Below are 13,567 nucleotides of genomic sequence, written 5' to 3' on the forward strand. Positions count from 1 at the left end.
TAACTGTAGTGCCAGCTGTAATGCCAGCTGTGACGATAGTGCCATCTGTAACCATAACCATAAAAGCTGTACAGTGATGGACTGTAATTTGTATGTAAGTTTATTTTTCACTGTGTTTCTTTCACTGCTGCATGCTGAGCTGTTGGCAGATGCTGGCAGAGCTGAGAAAGTGCAGTTTTGAAATCTAGAGATCTTTCTAGATCTGTCTGTGTGTGTGTGTGGTGGGGGGGTTTCTAGATTGTTTTATTATGAAGAAACACAGGTTCTCATATACATCAGCAGTTTCTTTTCACTGTGAGGTTTTAAGGTACATCAGGTAAAATATTTTCTGATCATTATTGTAACTTACTGTTGTATAATGAATGCAGAAATAAAATCAAGACAGAAGATGTGCAGCCTAGTTTGGGCCAAAGATGGCAGCTAAGATAACACACTCACATTACTCACATTAACCCTTTTTAGATGGTATCAGTTTTACAGCGACTCTTTCAGGAAAGAGTCCTGCATAGAGCTGCTGCCGCTGTTTTACGTTCCTAACAATGAACCGTAACACTGCTTAGACTACAGCTCAAATTCACAATCAGTGACGTATCTAGAACTTCCAGATTAATGTTTTATTTTCATTACCCCATTGTACATCAAGTTGTTGGTTCCTCTGTTACCTTCTAATTATGTTGGTAGTCAATCTAACTTGTAAGGCCTTCTGTCCAGCTCCTAAAGTCCTGACCAGTGGGAGAGCTCACTGGGCTGTATCTACATAGATACCACAGAGAGAACAATCCTGATTGGATAATTATCTGTTGGGCATTTAAAGATTTTAAGCTTTTTCTTTGCCACCAGAACTGAACAGTGAAATATGAGTTTTATTATTAAATTAAATAAAAAATAGTCATGTATTTTTTTAAATCCCAGAAATATATACACCTTTTCTGTGGATTCCCCTGTGGAACAGACAATTGTTAAATAGGGCTGCAACAAATGACTAATTTGATAGTCAAATAATCTATTGATTACTGAAACCAATAATTGGTTATTCAGATTCTGAATCACTACATTACCAAGTAACTTTTATGTAGCTATAAGCTTTTAAATTTAGCTTGAAGGTGTTTTATGCATTTGCTAACAATGAAGACAATATAGATGAATGACATTCAAGAATTCACTGTTTTAATGAACTTTCCTGCTAATACACAAGATTAAAGAATAAAAATCCAATATATTTTTCCTGTCAAAATTTATAACCAAGGATGTGCAAAGTAGCAGCATAAAATATAACAAAACTAAATCAGTTTTTCTTCAATCAAGTAAATAGAAAAATCAATCTAAATTTAAATTTTAAATTTAAACAGTGCAGACTGTTCTACAGTCACAGGTCTTTTTTTGATACGGAGGAAAGTCAGCATCTCTCCGTGCTCCTGTGAGAGTCTCGCACTCCTCTGAGAGCAGATATTCCCAGATGCAGAGAAGATGCGCTCTGTAGGAGCGGATGGGAAAGCCACGAACGTTTACTATAAACTTGTTCTCTATGAACAGTTAAATTTGAACGACTTTCTAAACACTTCATTTCAATGGTAACCCTTTGTCCAGCTGCCCTGTATGTTCACAGAGAACTACCTCCTTAAACTGATTGCGAGTGGTGCTAAACGTTCGCGGAGAACACAAAATTGTTGGGAAACGCTCTCCGATGTTTGCCGAATTTAAACGCACCGGTGGCCTCGACGTTAAGACGACGATGCAATGTTTAAAACTGAAAACGTTATTTGGTATGTAAACAGGGTTGCTGTGAATAATAGTTCCTTGACTCTCTGTTCCAACTCCATTAACGATTACAGAGAACATGCATTCCGAAGCTGAAGATGTTGCAGCTCATAACATGAAGTAGAACAGTATTTAACATTAACATTAGTTAACCAGCTCGCTAGCACAGCTATTGCCGCGTCCCAAACCACACACTTCTGTACTTCACATACTACACTAATGAGTGCACTTCTAACGGTATATGTGCTATTTTTACACACTATTTAGTGAGCTAGTATGCAGTTTGGGACGCGGCGTATCTTACCGAAATGAATCTTCTTCATCCAGTGAGCCGACGAGTTTTTTCTTCAGATACTCCAACATGGAGGATGTGCTCCCGTGCCAGCTAAGGTCGGTTTTACAAATACAGTTTAGCTCCCACACTTTTGAGGATTTTGTTTTTGAGGCAGCCATCGCGCTGTTGTTAACTCTCCGGTGAGCGGTAATGTCAAAACGTTCCTAGTGAGCGCGAGAAAGACGCGTAATGACGTCACCAACGAATCAACTACTAAATTAGTTGCCGACTAATTTGGTCGTCGATTTTAGTTGACTAACTCGAATAATCGTTGCACCCCTATTGATAAATAAAAAAATACCCATTAGGCTTTAATTTAGTTATTAAGTCAGATAAATAGTATGTTACTGTGTTAGAGGTGGGCAAAAATTATAGTTTTGCGATACTTTAAGAAATTTTCACAATACACTTACTGTTACTATATGACCAGTACGAAGTTGGTCCATTTTCTACAAGCACTAACTATATGCACAATATTGTATTGTGAAAGAATTTATCATGATAACAAAACATATGGTCATATTGGCCAGCCCTGTATTACATTGATAGTAAAGCAATGTATATTTGTTTAAGGGGATGGACACTATATATATTTTTCTTTTTGTTATGGTTATCTGTTTCTGGCAGTGAAAATGGTACATGCTCAGGTCATGTGACCTTAAGCAGTAGAGCATCTCCTGATGTACCTTTAAAATCAGAGCACGTTTATTGATTAGCTCTGAAACTGTCACCATGCGACTACATTTATTATGAATTTCTTCTTTTCTTTTTTTTTGTTGTGGTTGTCATTGTGACGACGTGTGTAGAGAGTAAGTACTCATGAGCCGTGTGTGTGTGTTCTGTGAGAGTGCGTGTGTGATTCTGTGCATGGATTTTGACATGAATGTGTCTATGAATTATCTCATTGTGACAGTTCTGTCAATCATCCAAACAGCTCTGCCTATTTTGCGCGTAAGCCCCACCCATCCTGTCTCGTCATGCTGATGAACAGCGTTTTCTCTGCTGTGTGTTCAAGGCCTGGGCGATAGCTGAAAACAATTAGGAGCATGTTTTCTTGTTACCCACATGAACCCGATGAGCCTGGTACCAGACCCGAAGAGAAAATGTTTAAATCTGCAGGAGAAGTTATGCTGTGGGCACATCTCCGTTAAGAACAACGTACTTGAAATTGTAGTCCAAGAAATAGTCAGTTAAGGACGAGCCAGAGTCAAGGTGCAAGTCAGTTAAGGATCAGTTCAAGTAAAGACACGAGTCAGTTAAGGATCAGTTCAAGTCGAGACGCGAGTCAGTTAAGGATCAGTTGGAGTCGAGACACGAGTCAGTTAAGGATCAGTTCAAATCAATATGCCAGTCAGTTAAGGATCAGTTGGAGTCGAGACACGAGTCAGTTAAGGATCAGTTGGAGTTGAGTAGCAAGTCTGAGTAAAGTCCGTTACGGGCAAGTCTGAGTTGAGTCGCGAGTCAGTTAGGATCAGTTCAACACATGAGTCAGTTAAGGGCGAGTCTGAGTAAAGACATGAGTCTGAATCAAGTTACTAGTCAGTTAAGGATAAGTAAGTCAAGTTGCAAGTCAGTTAGGGTCAATTTGAGTCGAGATGAGAGTCAGTTAAGGGTGAGTCTGAGTCGAGTCACAAGTCAGTTAAGAGTGAGTCTGAGTCGAGTCACAAGTTAGTTGAGGTGAGTCTGAATCAAGATGCAAGTCAGTTAGGCGTCTGTAATGAGTTGTGAGTCCGTCAGCATGCAGCTGGAGTGAGACTTGAATCTGAGTCACTGAGTCAAAGCCCCATCTCTGCTCACCCATTTCATCATCCTGTCGCCCAGGCCGTGTGTGTGTGTGTGTGTGAGTGAGTGAGAGAAGCTTGGAGGTCCCTCTGAGTGTGTAAACATAAGCAAGCCATAAGCATGCTGTCTGAGAGTGTGTGAGTGTGAGTGTGAGTGTGTGTGTGTGTGTGTGTGTGTGTTAAAGGAATACTTTGGCAAAAAATCAAAGGTCCACAGTACCCCTCTCCAAGCTCCGCCCACACATGTGTTCTTTTATAGCTACTGTTATGAGGTTGGACAAGATTTACAAAACACCAGAACAAACCTATTAATGAGAAACTGTAGAACAGACCCAGTTTATATCACAATACCTACATTTAGAGTCAGTTATTCATTCAACCTAATGAGAAACTGCAGAACAGACTCAGTTTATATCACAATACCTACATTTAGAGTCAGTTATTCATTCAACCTAATGAGAAACTGCAGAACAGACTCAGTTTATATCACAATACCTACATTTAGAGCCAGTTATTCATTCATTCTTTTACAAAAGATCATGAAATGTCTGAAAGTGCCATTAGAGGTATTAATTCATAAGATGATAAAACATTGAGTGTGTATACATGCACTCAATAAACCGATCATAATCGGATTTCTGCAGTTATCCGATTGTTCAAATGGTCATGGTCACCGTACTCCAATGAAGTTTGAGTTTTACATTATGTTTACGTCACGTCGTCTTCTGTGAGTTTATTGGCTGGATGCAAAGCAGAAATCCAATTATTGCCTGACTCATGTAGACCTGGAGTTTTCCCGTTATTTGATTATTTAGTGCATGTAAACGCAATCAGTGTTGAAAAGATTGTATCAGTGGTCCTCATTCTCTGATATCTTCGTAAGTTTGTTCTTAAATGTGTTCTTGAGAAAGATCCTAAGAAAAAAGTCTAAGTCAGATTCGTGATGTGCTCTTAAAGCACAGAACTGTTCTCACCTTTGTGCTCTTGAGTGTGTGTAGATTCTGTTCATATCTAAGAACAAATCCCAAATAAGAGAACATTGGTGAATGTCAGAGTCATCATCAAAAGTGCCTAAGTGGGTTTTACGAAGACATTTCTACTTAAGAACAGTTGGAAAATGAGGCCTATTGTTCAAAACGGTTCCAGAAACAAAAATAACCAGCCGACTGATCCTGAAGTCAGAAACCGACCACTGATGAAGGTCTAAAGATTGGCAGAACTAATAAAAAACACATTGAAAAGATCGTTAGTGGAGATAGACAGGAAGATTGAGAAGAGAGTGACTGCAACATATAATTTTCAGTCATTCTGTATGAATAAAATGGACATATTGTGTTTTTCCTTTGTTGATGTCTTGAAAGGATATTAAAAAGCATTAAAAGTTTGATTTTAAAAGTTTAAAAGTGTTCTACAGTTTTTCATTAGGTTGAATGAATAACTGACTCTAAATGTAGGTATTGTGATATAAACTGAATCTGTTCCACAGTTTCTGGTCAGGTTGAATGGCGTGTCCAGTCTCACAACAGTAGATATAAAGAACGCATTTGTGGGTGGAGCCTGAATAGGTAAATACCCCCCTCCAACTTGCCTCAAATGTAGTCACTCACCTAAGACATTTGGCGTCTTAAGTTTGCTTCTTTAGCCTTAGCACTGGAGTTGTGATGCTAACGTGGCTAACAAGTAATAGAAACTTATATCCTGCCAGTTAGCAAGGCGCTAAGAAATTGGATATCTACTAAAATGGAAAAAAGTAAATACAAAACTCTGACTTCAACATGGCTGCTAACGTACTTTAGTCCATTTTTATAGATAACTGTGAGTCATACAGTGACAGAAACCACATGATCACATCCGGTGTCAACCAGAGGAGAATGGGTTCCCCTTTTGAGTCTTGGTTCCTCTAAAGGTTTCTTCCTCTTGCTCTTAGGAAGTTTTTCCTTGCCGCTGTCGCCACTGGCGATGGTCATGGGGGCTTGGACCCGGATTTTTCTGTAAAGCTCCTTTGTGACAACACCTGTGGTAAAAAGCGCTATATAAATAAACTTTGACTTGACTTGATCTATTAGAGATGCTGAACACCTCTGAGTTGAACATGTGATGATTTAGACATGATGCTAAGTGATGGGCTATAAGTTTCCCTTATTTGTTAGCTACATTAGCCTCGTAGCTCCAGTGCTAAAACTAAAGAGGCAAACTTCAGACACCAAATGTGCCTCAGCTGATTGACTACATTTGAAGTGAAACTGGAGGAATTTTTTGCCAAACTATCGCTTTAATGTTGCGGTGCAGAAAGAAAGCTGCGCTGAGGCTCAGAGTAAATAGAAACTGTGTAATTAAAAAGCTGCTGTTTTATATACACTTAGACCTCTCTCTCCCTCTCCCTCTCTCTCTCTCTCTCTCTCTCTCTCTCTCTCTTTCTCTCTCTCTCTCTATTTCTCTTTCTCTTTCTCTCTCTTTTTCTCTCTCTCTCTCTCTCTCTCTCGGCTCAGGCGGATAACCGTAAGCGCTGTAAGGAGGAGGTGATCGATCACCTGGATGACGTTAGCGCAGCTGAACTGGCGTGGAGTAAACACAAGCTGCTGAACGAGTCCATCATCGTGGCCCTGTTTCAGGGTCAGTTCAAGTCCAGCCTCCAGTGCCTCAGCTGCCACCGCAAAAGCCGCACGTTTGAAACCTTCATGTACCTGTCCCTGCCTCTGGCTTCCAGCAACAAGTGCTCACTGCAGGTACACGCTCACTGTTTTCTGTTCCTGACGTAAAAACGATCAAACAAAATTAAAGTTTGACAAACTGTAAGTTGTAAATACTGTGAGAGCGCCGCCACTCCCCAGTTTCAGTCTCCATTTCCCAAACGTTTTAGCTGAGAGCGCTAACGTTATTCCTCCTAATAAACAGACACACATTCAGCTCTGTCTCCTCATTATTCACCACCATCACTGTAATATTTTATTATCAATATTAACGTATGAAGGTAATAAGGGGATGGTGGAGATCGTGGTAGAAAAGAAAAAGGTCTCATAAGTGAAAGCAGCGTTTTACAGTATGCAGCATCATTATGCTAGTAATGAACTATGCTGCCTGACACAGTTGCCTAAAAAACGACAGAAACTGACGCTTAAACAGAAGTTAGGACACTGTTGGGGTTTATCCTAAAGTTAGGACAGTATTTAGGAGATTTAGTCTAGTTAGGACGTTTGTGTAATATTGTTTTCTTATCTGGAGTTAGTGATAAGATTAACTAAAGCTAAAGCCTGATTAGACTGATAAATCAATGTGATCGGTTATTAATTTCACTGTTACTGAGCTCTGCTAAAGCCTGAGTAGACTGATAAATCAGTGTGATCAGTTGTTAATCTCAGTGTTACTAAGCTCTTTTGAGGAATGCTCAGACTAATAATCTCCTCAGTACTGAACATGTTTGTGAGTGTTAATTGTAGCATCAGTGTTGTACTAGTCATATGGGAGCAGCAGTGGACTGAAGCAGGCATTAAGAAAAAGTTGAGAATTTTAAACTTTATTTAAAATTTAATAAGCAAATTTTTCATGAAGCATATGAACAGAATAGTTACAGAAAACTGCCAACCAGTAACAGAGAGAAACACTGTGATAAAAGAGATTTTCCCATGTCGCTTATCTGTATTCTAAAGACCTAACGTTTTATGTATTGTAATGGAATACATTAGTGAATACATTTAGGACAGTGTACTCAGTAATCAGCCATCACTACTTTCTCAAATCCTGTGTGTGTGTGTGTGTGTGTGTGTGTGTGTGTGTGTGTGTGTGTGTGTGTGTGTTCAGGACTGTCTGAAGCTGTTCTCTAAGGAGGAGAAACTGACGGACAATAATAAGGTCTACTGTCCACACTGCAAAGGCCATCGCGAATTCACCAAGAAGCTGGAAATCTGGAAGGTTCCACCCATCCTGCTCGTACACTTAAAGCGGTGAGTGCTGCCTCATATCCGTGTTCATAAAGCAGCGGGTCAGCTAAAAATCAAATTTACATAGTTTTCCCCTTTCACCAGATGTAGTTGATAAGCCAAGACATGCTTGGTGCTTTTTTGATGTAGCACTCGATGCTAAAGTTGCTAACAAACAACTCATAGTGCTGTAAAGACAAACCCAGATCAGATCAAAAATTTGTCATGATTTTTTTTTAATAGATTAATATTAAGTCAGCATCACAAAGCCAACTTACTGGTTTTATTATTTCGCCCCTTTTTGTGCCATTTTGATGGTTTGCATTCAGAAATGTTAAGAAAATTAAAATCTAATATATATGTAATATATACACAAATTAGCAGCCACCTGGGATACCATATAAACAGCTTAGCAACATCTTAGCACCCACCTGGGATACCATAGGAATGCCCTAGCAACACCTTAGAAACCACTTGGGATACAGTAGGAATACCCTAGCAACATCTTATCAACCACCTGGGATACAGTATGAACACCCTAGCAACACCTTAGCAACCACTTGGGATACAGTAGGAACACCCTGGCAACATTTTAGCAACCACCTGGGATACAATAGGAATGCCGGAGCAACACTTTAGCCACCACCTGAGATACAAAAGGAATTCCGGAGCAACACCTTAGCAACCACGTGGAATGACAAACATGAGATTTCATACTAACGTTTTTGTAAAGCGACTTAAAGTTTGTTCGTGAACTTTCTCCTTCTAGTTTGAATTACAGACTCTGACCCTTAAAATTGTTTTTATTGCGGTCCATTTTACTAAAAATTGGGATGCATTAGCAGAAACACTCAGCTGTGAGGAACAGATGCAGTGTCGGTGTTGGTGCTACAGAAGAGTTCATATTTTTATAACAGATGAGCATCTTTTCTGATGTATGTCTGTGATTTGTTTGTTTATTTGTTCTGTGTGTATTTGTGTAGGTTCTGGTATGAAGGACGCTGGAAACAGAAGCTCCAGACCTCAGTGGATTTTCCTCTAGAGAACCTGGACCTGTCTCAGTACGTCATCGGCCCCAAAAACAACCTGAAGAGATACAACCTGTACGCCGTCTCTGTGAGTGCCGCTCTCCTCTATCTCTCAACTATTATTTCTTTAATTGACTATTCTCCGTTCTTCGGTTCCTCTGTCTTTACTGTCCCCATCATTCAAAGTTCTGCCTGTGATGTCTTCTTTTGGGAGTAGGCAATTAACAATAAAAGATATTAAATTGTGTTTATCACATTATTGTGATAAAATGTGTTACAATATGCTTGTAAACTGTTCTGTAATTATTAGTGATGCACCGGTCCGATACTGACCTTAATAAACAAATCGGATATTGGCCAGGCGTGTCCAACACACATTGAATACAGTCCCTTAGCCGCAGCCACTCTTCACTTCACTTTTCACATTTTATTCCAAGACATGATAAACATCAAAAACACTTTTTGTTTTTATTGACAGAGCAGAAATTTCATATATGTAATAATTATGAATGATCACATTACAGGCAACCTTCTGTTTAAAGACATAAATTAGAAAACCATGAAATCTGCCACAGTTGTTTCTTTATGCTGCAGTGCATCAAAGTAAAAGCCCTACGCAGGAACTTTCCCTGCACTATTTTAGCTTCATGGAGGGCTGTCCCAAATACCATTTTGGAGCTTCAGCAGTAATCAACAACAAATATTGAACACTTTGCATCGTGTTCAGAAAATCTGCGTTCGACGCCCGTGTTGAAAGCACATCCGCGGCTTCATCCGCTGTAAAATCCGAATCCCCAGGCTGCTTTCCTCGCTCCATGTACCAGGCCCACTAGCTTCTGTTAGCAGCAGGCTAAGGGGTAACAGCACAATGCATGCAGCACAAACTGAGATGGTTTATATTTTCTCATTTTAACTGTGAGTTTTTAAAGAGAAGAAATGTATATGTTGGGCTGTTTTTAGTTTCATTCCTACAAGGACTCTTACGTTGAAGAGCCTGAATGTCAGGGGACTGGTGTGTTTTCCAGAGTAGAGCAGTGCTTTTAGCTATTAGCATTGGAGAGGCTGTGCTTTTTCTCACCATGTTGGGAGCTGTTTTCAGCAGATTAAAAATAAAGAGTGAAACCTCAAGTTGTCTAAATTTCTCCCTAAAACCCCAAACAATACAGTGTTTTGCAGTTTGTCTTTATTGAGCCAATAAAATATACATCTGAATCCCAAAATCAAAAACTGAACACCACCTACCCAACAAACGAATACTTGAATAGTTGAATATTCGGGTCCAGCCCTACTTTCGAGAGCGAAAAGAATATTTCATCTGCTTGCATTATAATCAGTTTCATCTAAGTTATAGTTAAAGTTGAATAATGTGGTTAAAACTGAACTGAATAATAAGGGCGCCTCATTTTAAAAATCCTCAATTTAAACGTCAGCTAACAAGACAGAAAACTGGGATCAGTGCATCTCTAGTAATTATTTGAGCATAAACTTAAAATCAGTATTGATAATTCCCTTGCTGACCAAGTCTCCTAGTGTCTATTTATAGTAACTTTGTGTCAGGAAATAACTATAAACAGATTGTTACACTTTATTATTTCATTGTTTTCCCTCTTTTTCTCTCTCTCTCTCTCTCTCTGTCTCTGTAGAATCACTATGGTGGTCTTGATGGTGGTCACTACACGGCGTACTGTAAGAACCCAACAAGGCAGCACTGGTTCAAGTTTGATGACCACGAGGTGTCAGAGATCTCCACCTCCTCCGTCAAATCCTCTGCTGCGTACATCTTCTTCTACTCCTCCCTCTGAGAGCGTCGCCGTGGCGACCAGGTGTGGTTCACCTACGTTTGCGGAGCTGCTGTGGGCGGAGCTTAAAGCTTAAAGCCCCTCAGTAATGATGAGGAGCTGACGATGAGTTTCGCCGAGAACGAAGATGCAAAAGCTCACACCCATCTATAATCTCTACTATCTCTCTATCCTCTCTGTCTCTCTCTCGCTCTCTCTCAGTTAAACTGAAGTTAAACTGTTAATCTGTTTTTATTCCTGACAGCAGGAGGGGGCGGAGCTCTCTCACTGCTTCTGTCTTTGGACACTAACAGCAGGTGGGACGCAGCCGTGTGTGTGGTCAGGTCTGGTCCAGTATGGATCTGGAACCTTTAGACCACTTAAATTCAGATTCTGTTTGTGACAGTGTGACCTCCACAGCCAGACCAAATATATCTAGACCCATCTGTTCTGGAGTTCTGATTTGGTATTTTTAGAGATCAAATTCAGTTCTGGAGTTCTGATTGTTTTGTTTTTTTTTAAGAGATCTGATTAGGTTGCGGAGCTCTGATTGGATTTTAGACCTCTTACTAGATCTCTGGTTGGATTTCTAGTGTTCTGGTTGGAGTTGTGGAGCTTTAGTTGGGTTTCTAAATATCTGACTGGATTTTAGAGCTCTGGTCTGGTTTCTGGATCTCTGGTGTTCTGGTTGGAGTTGTGGAGCTTTAGTTGGGTTTCTAAATATCTGACTGGATTTTAGAGCTCTGGTCAGGTTTCTGGAGCTCTGACTGGATTTTAGAGCTCTGGTCTGGTTTCTGGATCTCTGGTGTTCTGGTTGGAGTTGTGGAGCTTTAGTTGGGTTTCTAAATATCTGACTGGATTTTAGAGCTCTGGTCTGGTTTCTGGAGCTCTGACTGGATTTTAGAGCTCTGGTCAGGTTTCTGGAACTCTGACTGGATTTTAGAGCTCTGGTCAGGTTTCTGGAGGTGTAGTTGGGTTTCTAGAAACATGATTGGATTTTTGAAATCTGACTGGGGTCCCTGATATCTAGGTAGGTTCAGGAGGTTCATGGATCAGGCCTGGTTTGCTTTGGTCTGGCTGTGTGAGACGGGCTGAAAGCCTTTATGTCGTTTCCGACCTGCCGCGCTTCACCTTCCACTAAAAATCACAGTAGGGGGATAAAAACATCTACATGCAGCTCTTGCACACTGAAAATGTACATATAGCTTATGGAGACGTTTTTATTTATTTTTAAAGTGACCAAATCTTTCCTGAGAGATGCAGAGTGTCTCTGTGGGTTACAGCAGAAACCCGGAGAGTGGAGCGTCCCAAGTCCGGACTGGACCGGAAGAAAGAAGCCTGTTTAATTCAGATTAATCCATTATCGTTTTCATGTATTCTGAGCCATTAATCTCATTTTATTCTTTCGATTGACATGGCGAGTGTTTGGCGCTGTGTTATTTGAGCATATAGTTCGATATCGCATTGTATTACCAAATTAAGCTGTCCTCTGATGTGCGATTCAAACCGCAGTCAGGCTCATACTGCTTGATGTTCTATCCTAATGCAGTTCTAACTCACGTACACCACAATTACAGTTAAACTTGCAGTAAAAGTCCAACTATAACATGTTAACATGCTACCGCAGCTATGCAAACCTCCTGGCCACAGTGATTCCTGGCCTTTCAGCGTAGCTGGACAGTTTATACTTAAAACTAGAGATTCGCTTAGCGGGGGTGAGTAGTGTAGGTCCTTACCGACCCCCAGTATCATCTTACAATGTACACAAGTTTCAGTTTTCCCCAGATGTAGACGTGTTTGGTGTCTGCAGTTTGCTTCTTTAGTTTTAGCGCTGGAGCTACGAGGCTAATGGAGCTAACAGGTAATAGAAGCTTAGAATTAGCATTGTGCTAACTACATTCTCTTACTTGTCAGCTACATTAGCTTCATAGCTCCAGTTAGCTAGTTTATTTAAGGTTACTTAACTCATAATGTGTGGTAATTTAGGCATGCAGTTAGCACCATGCTAATTGGCGATACTACTAAGCTTTTATTGCTTGTTAGCTACATTAGTCTTATAGCTCCAGTGCTAAAACTAAAGAAGCAAACTTTAGACACCAAACATGCCTTATATGAGCAAATACATCGATTATTAGGGTGATGGGGGTATTTTTTTTCCAATCATCGCTTTTCTAACACAAACTGCCTTTCATTGACAGCTCTGTGGGTTTACTAACCTCAGTAAACACCCCCCCATTGCAGCATGACGCCCAGCATGAGCTGAGAGAAACTGATTCTGTTTGAGACATAATTCAATATTGTTTTCTCCACTGTCATGGGCTGTATACTCACACGATTAAATATGTAGTTACCCAGCTGTGAAAAATAAAGCAAATTAAGCAGTGATTTTTGTGCCATCTCAGTTTGTTCAGTGCTGTGGGTGCATTTTACTGTTTTTATTCACAGGCCAATAGAAAATCCCATTTAAGACGTGTCACTGTGTGTGTATGTGTACATCATGAAATTACTCGGTACATGGACTGTGTGTTTGAGATAATGTCTACTACATGTAAGGTTATTAAAATGATAAATTACAGACAGAAACCTGTATATTTACATTATTAATCATTGCAGTAGTCACAGGCGTAGCTCCCTTTAAAAATCCACTGAGTGTAGATCTACACTTACAGCCCAGATGTCATAATCCAGTACCACACACACACACACACACACACACACACACACACACACAGGTAAACTGTATAGTGTTTATTGAGTGAGCAGTGAGAATGTATTGCTGGAGATTCGTCTCAGAAGATCATCACACACACTCCTGCAGGTTTCAGAGCATGTGATCATGAAGAGAGACCCCCAACACCCGCCCTACACACACACTCTCATGTGAAACTACACCACTGATATATGGAGCAGCTGGATAAATTTATTTCTGTGATTAATCTTCACTTGTTTCCATGACTACACCATGCCCATT

The 13,567-nt window shown here is 40.1% G+C and overlaps 1 protein-coding gene across 2 annotated transcripts in view; it reads left to right on the forward strand.

Moving 5' to 3' along the window:
- Window positions 1-12,981, forward strand: part of usp8 (ubiquitin specific peptidase 8) — a 31,988-nt gene extending 19,007 nt beyond the window's left edge. For both annotated transcript variants that reach the window (XM_036564547.1, XM_036564548.1), the window contains 4 exons: window positions 6,363-6,599; window positions 7,672-7,814; window positions 8,774-8,906; window positions 10,462-12,981. In XM_036564547.1, the coding sequence (XP_036420440.1) occupies window positions 6,363-6,599; window positions 7,672-7,814; window positions 8,774-8,906; window positions 10,462-10,620 (672 nt within the window). In that variant the 3' untranslated portion in view covers window positions 10,621-12,981. The remainder of the gene's footprint in view (window positions 1-6,362; window positions 6,600-7,671; window positions 7,815-8,773; window positions 8,907-10,461) is intronic.
- Window positions 12,982-13,567: the final 586 nt, after the last annotated feature.

The sequence above is a fragment of the Colossoma macropomum genome, unplaced genomic scaffold (genome assembly GCF_904425465.1).
Source record: "Colossoma macropomum unplaced genomic scaffold, Colossoma_macropomum, whole genome shotgun sequence".
In the NCBI taxonomy this organism is placed as follows: Eukaryota; Metazoa; Chordata; class Actinopteri; order Characiformes; family Serrasalmidae; genus Colossoma; species Colossoma macropomum.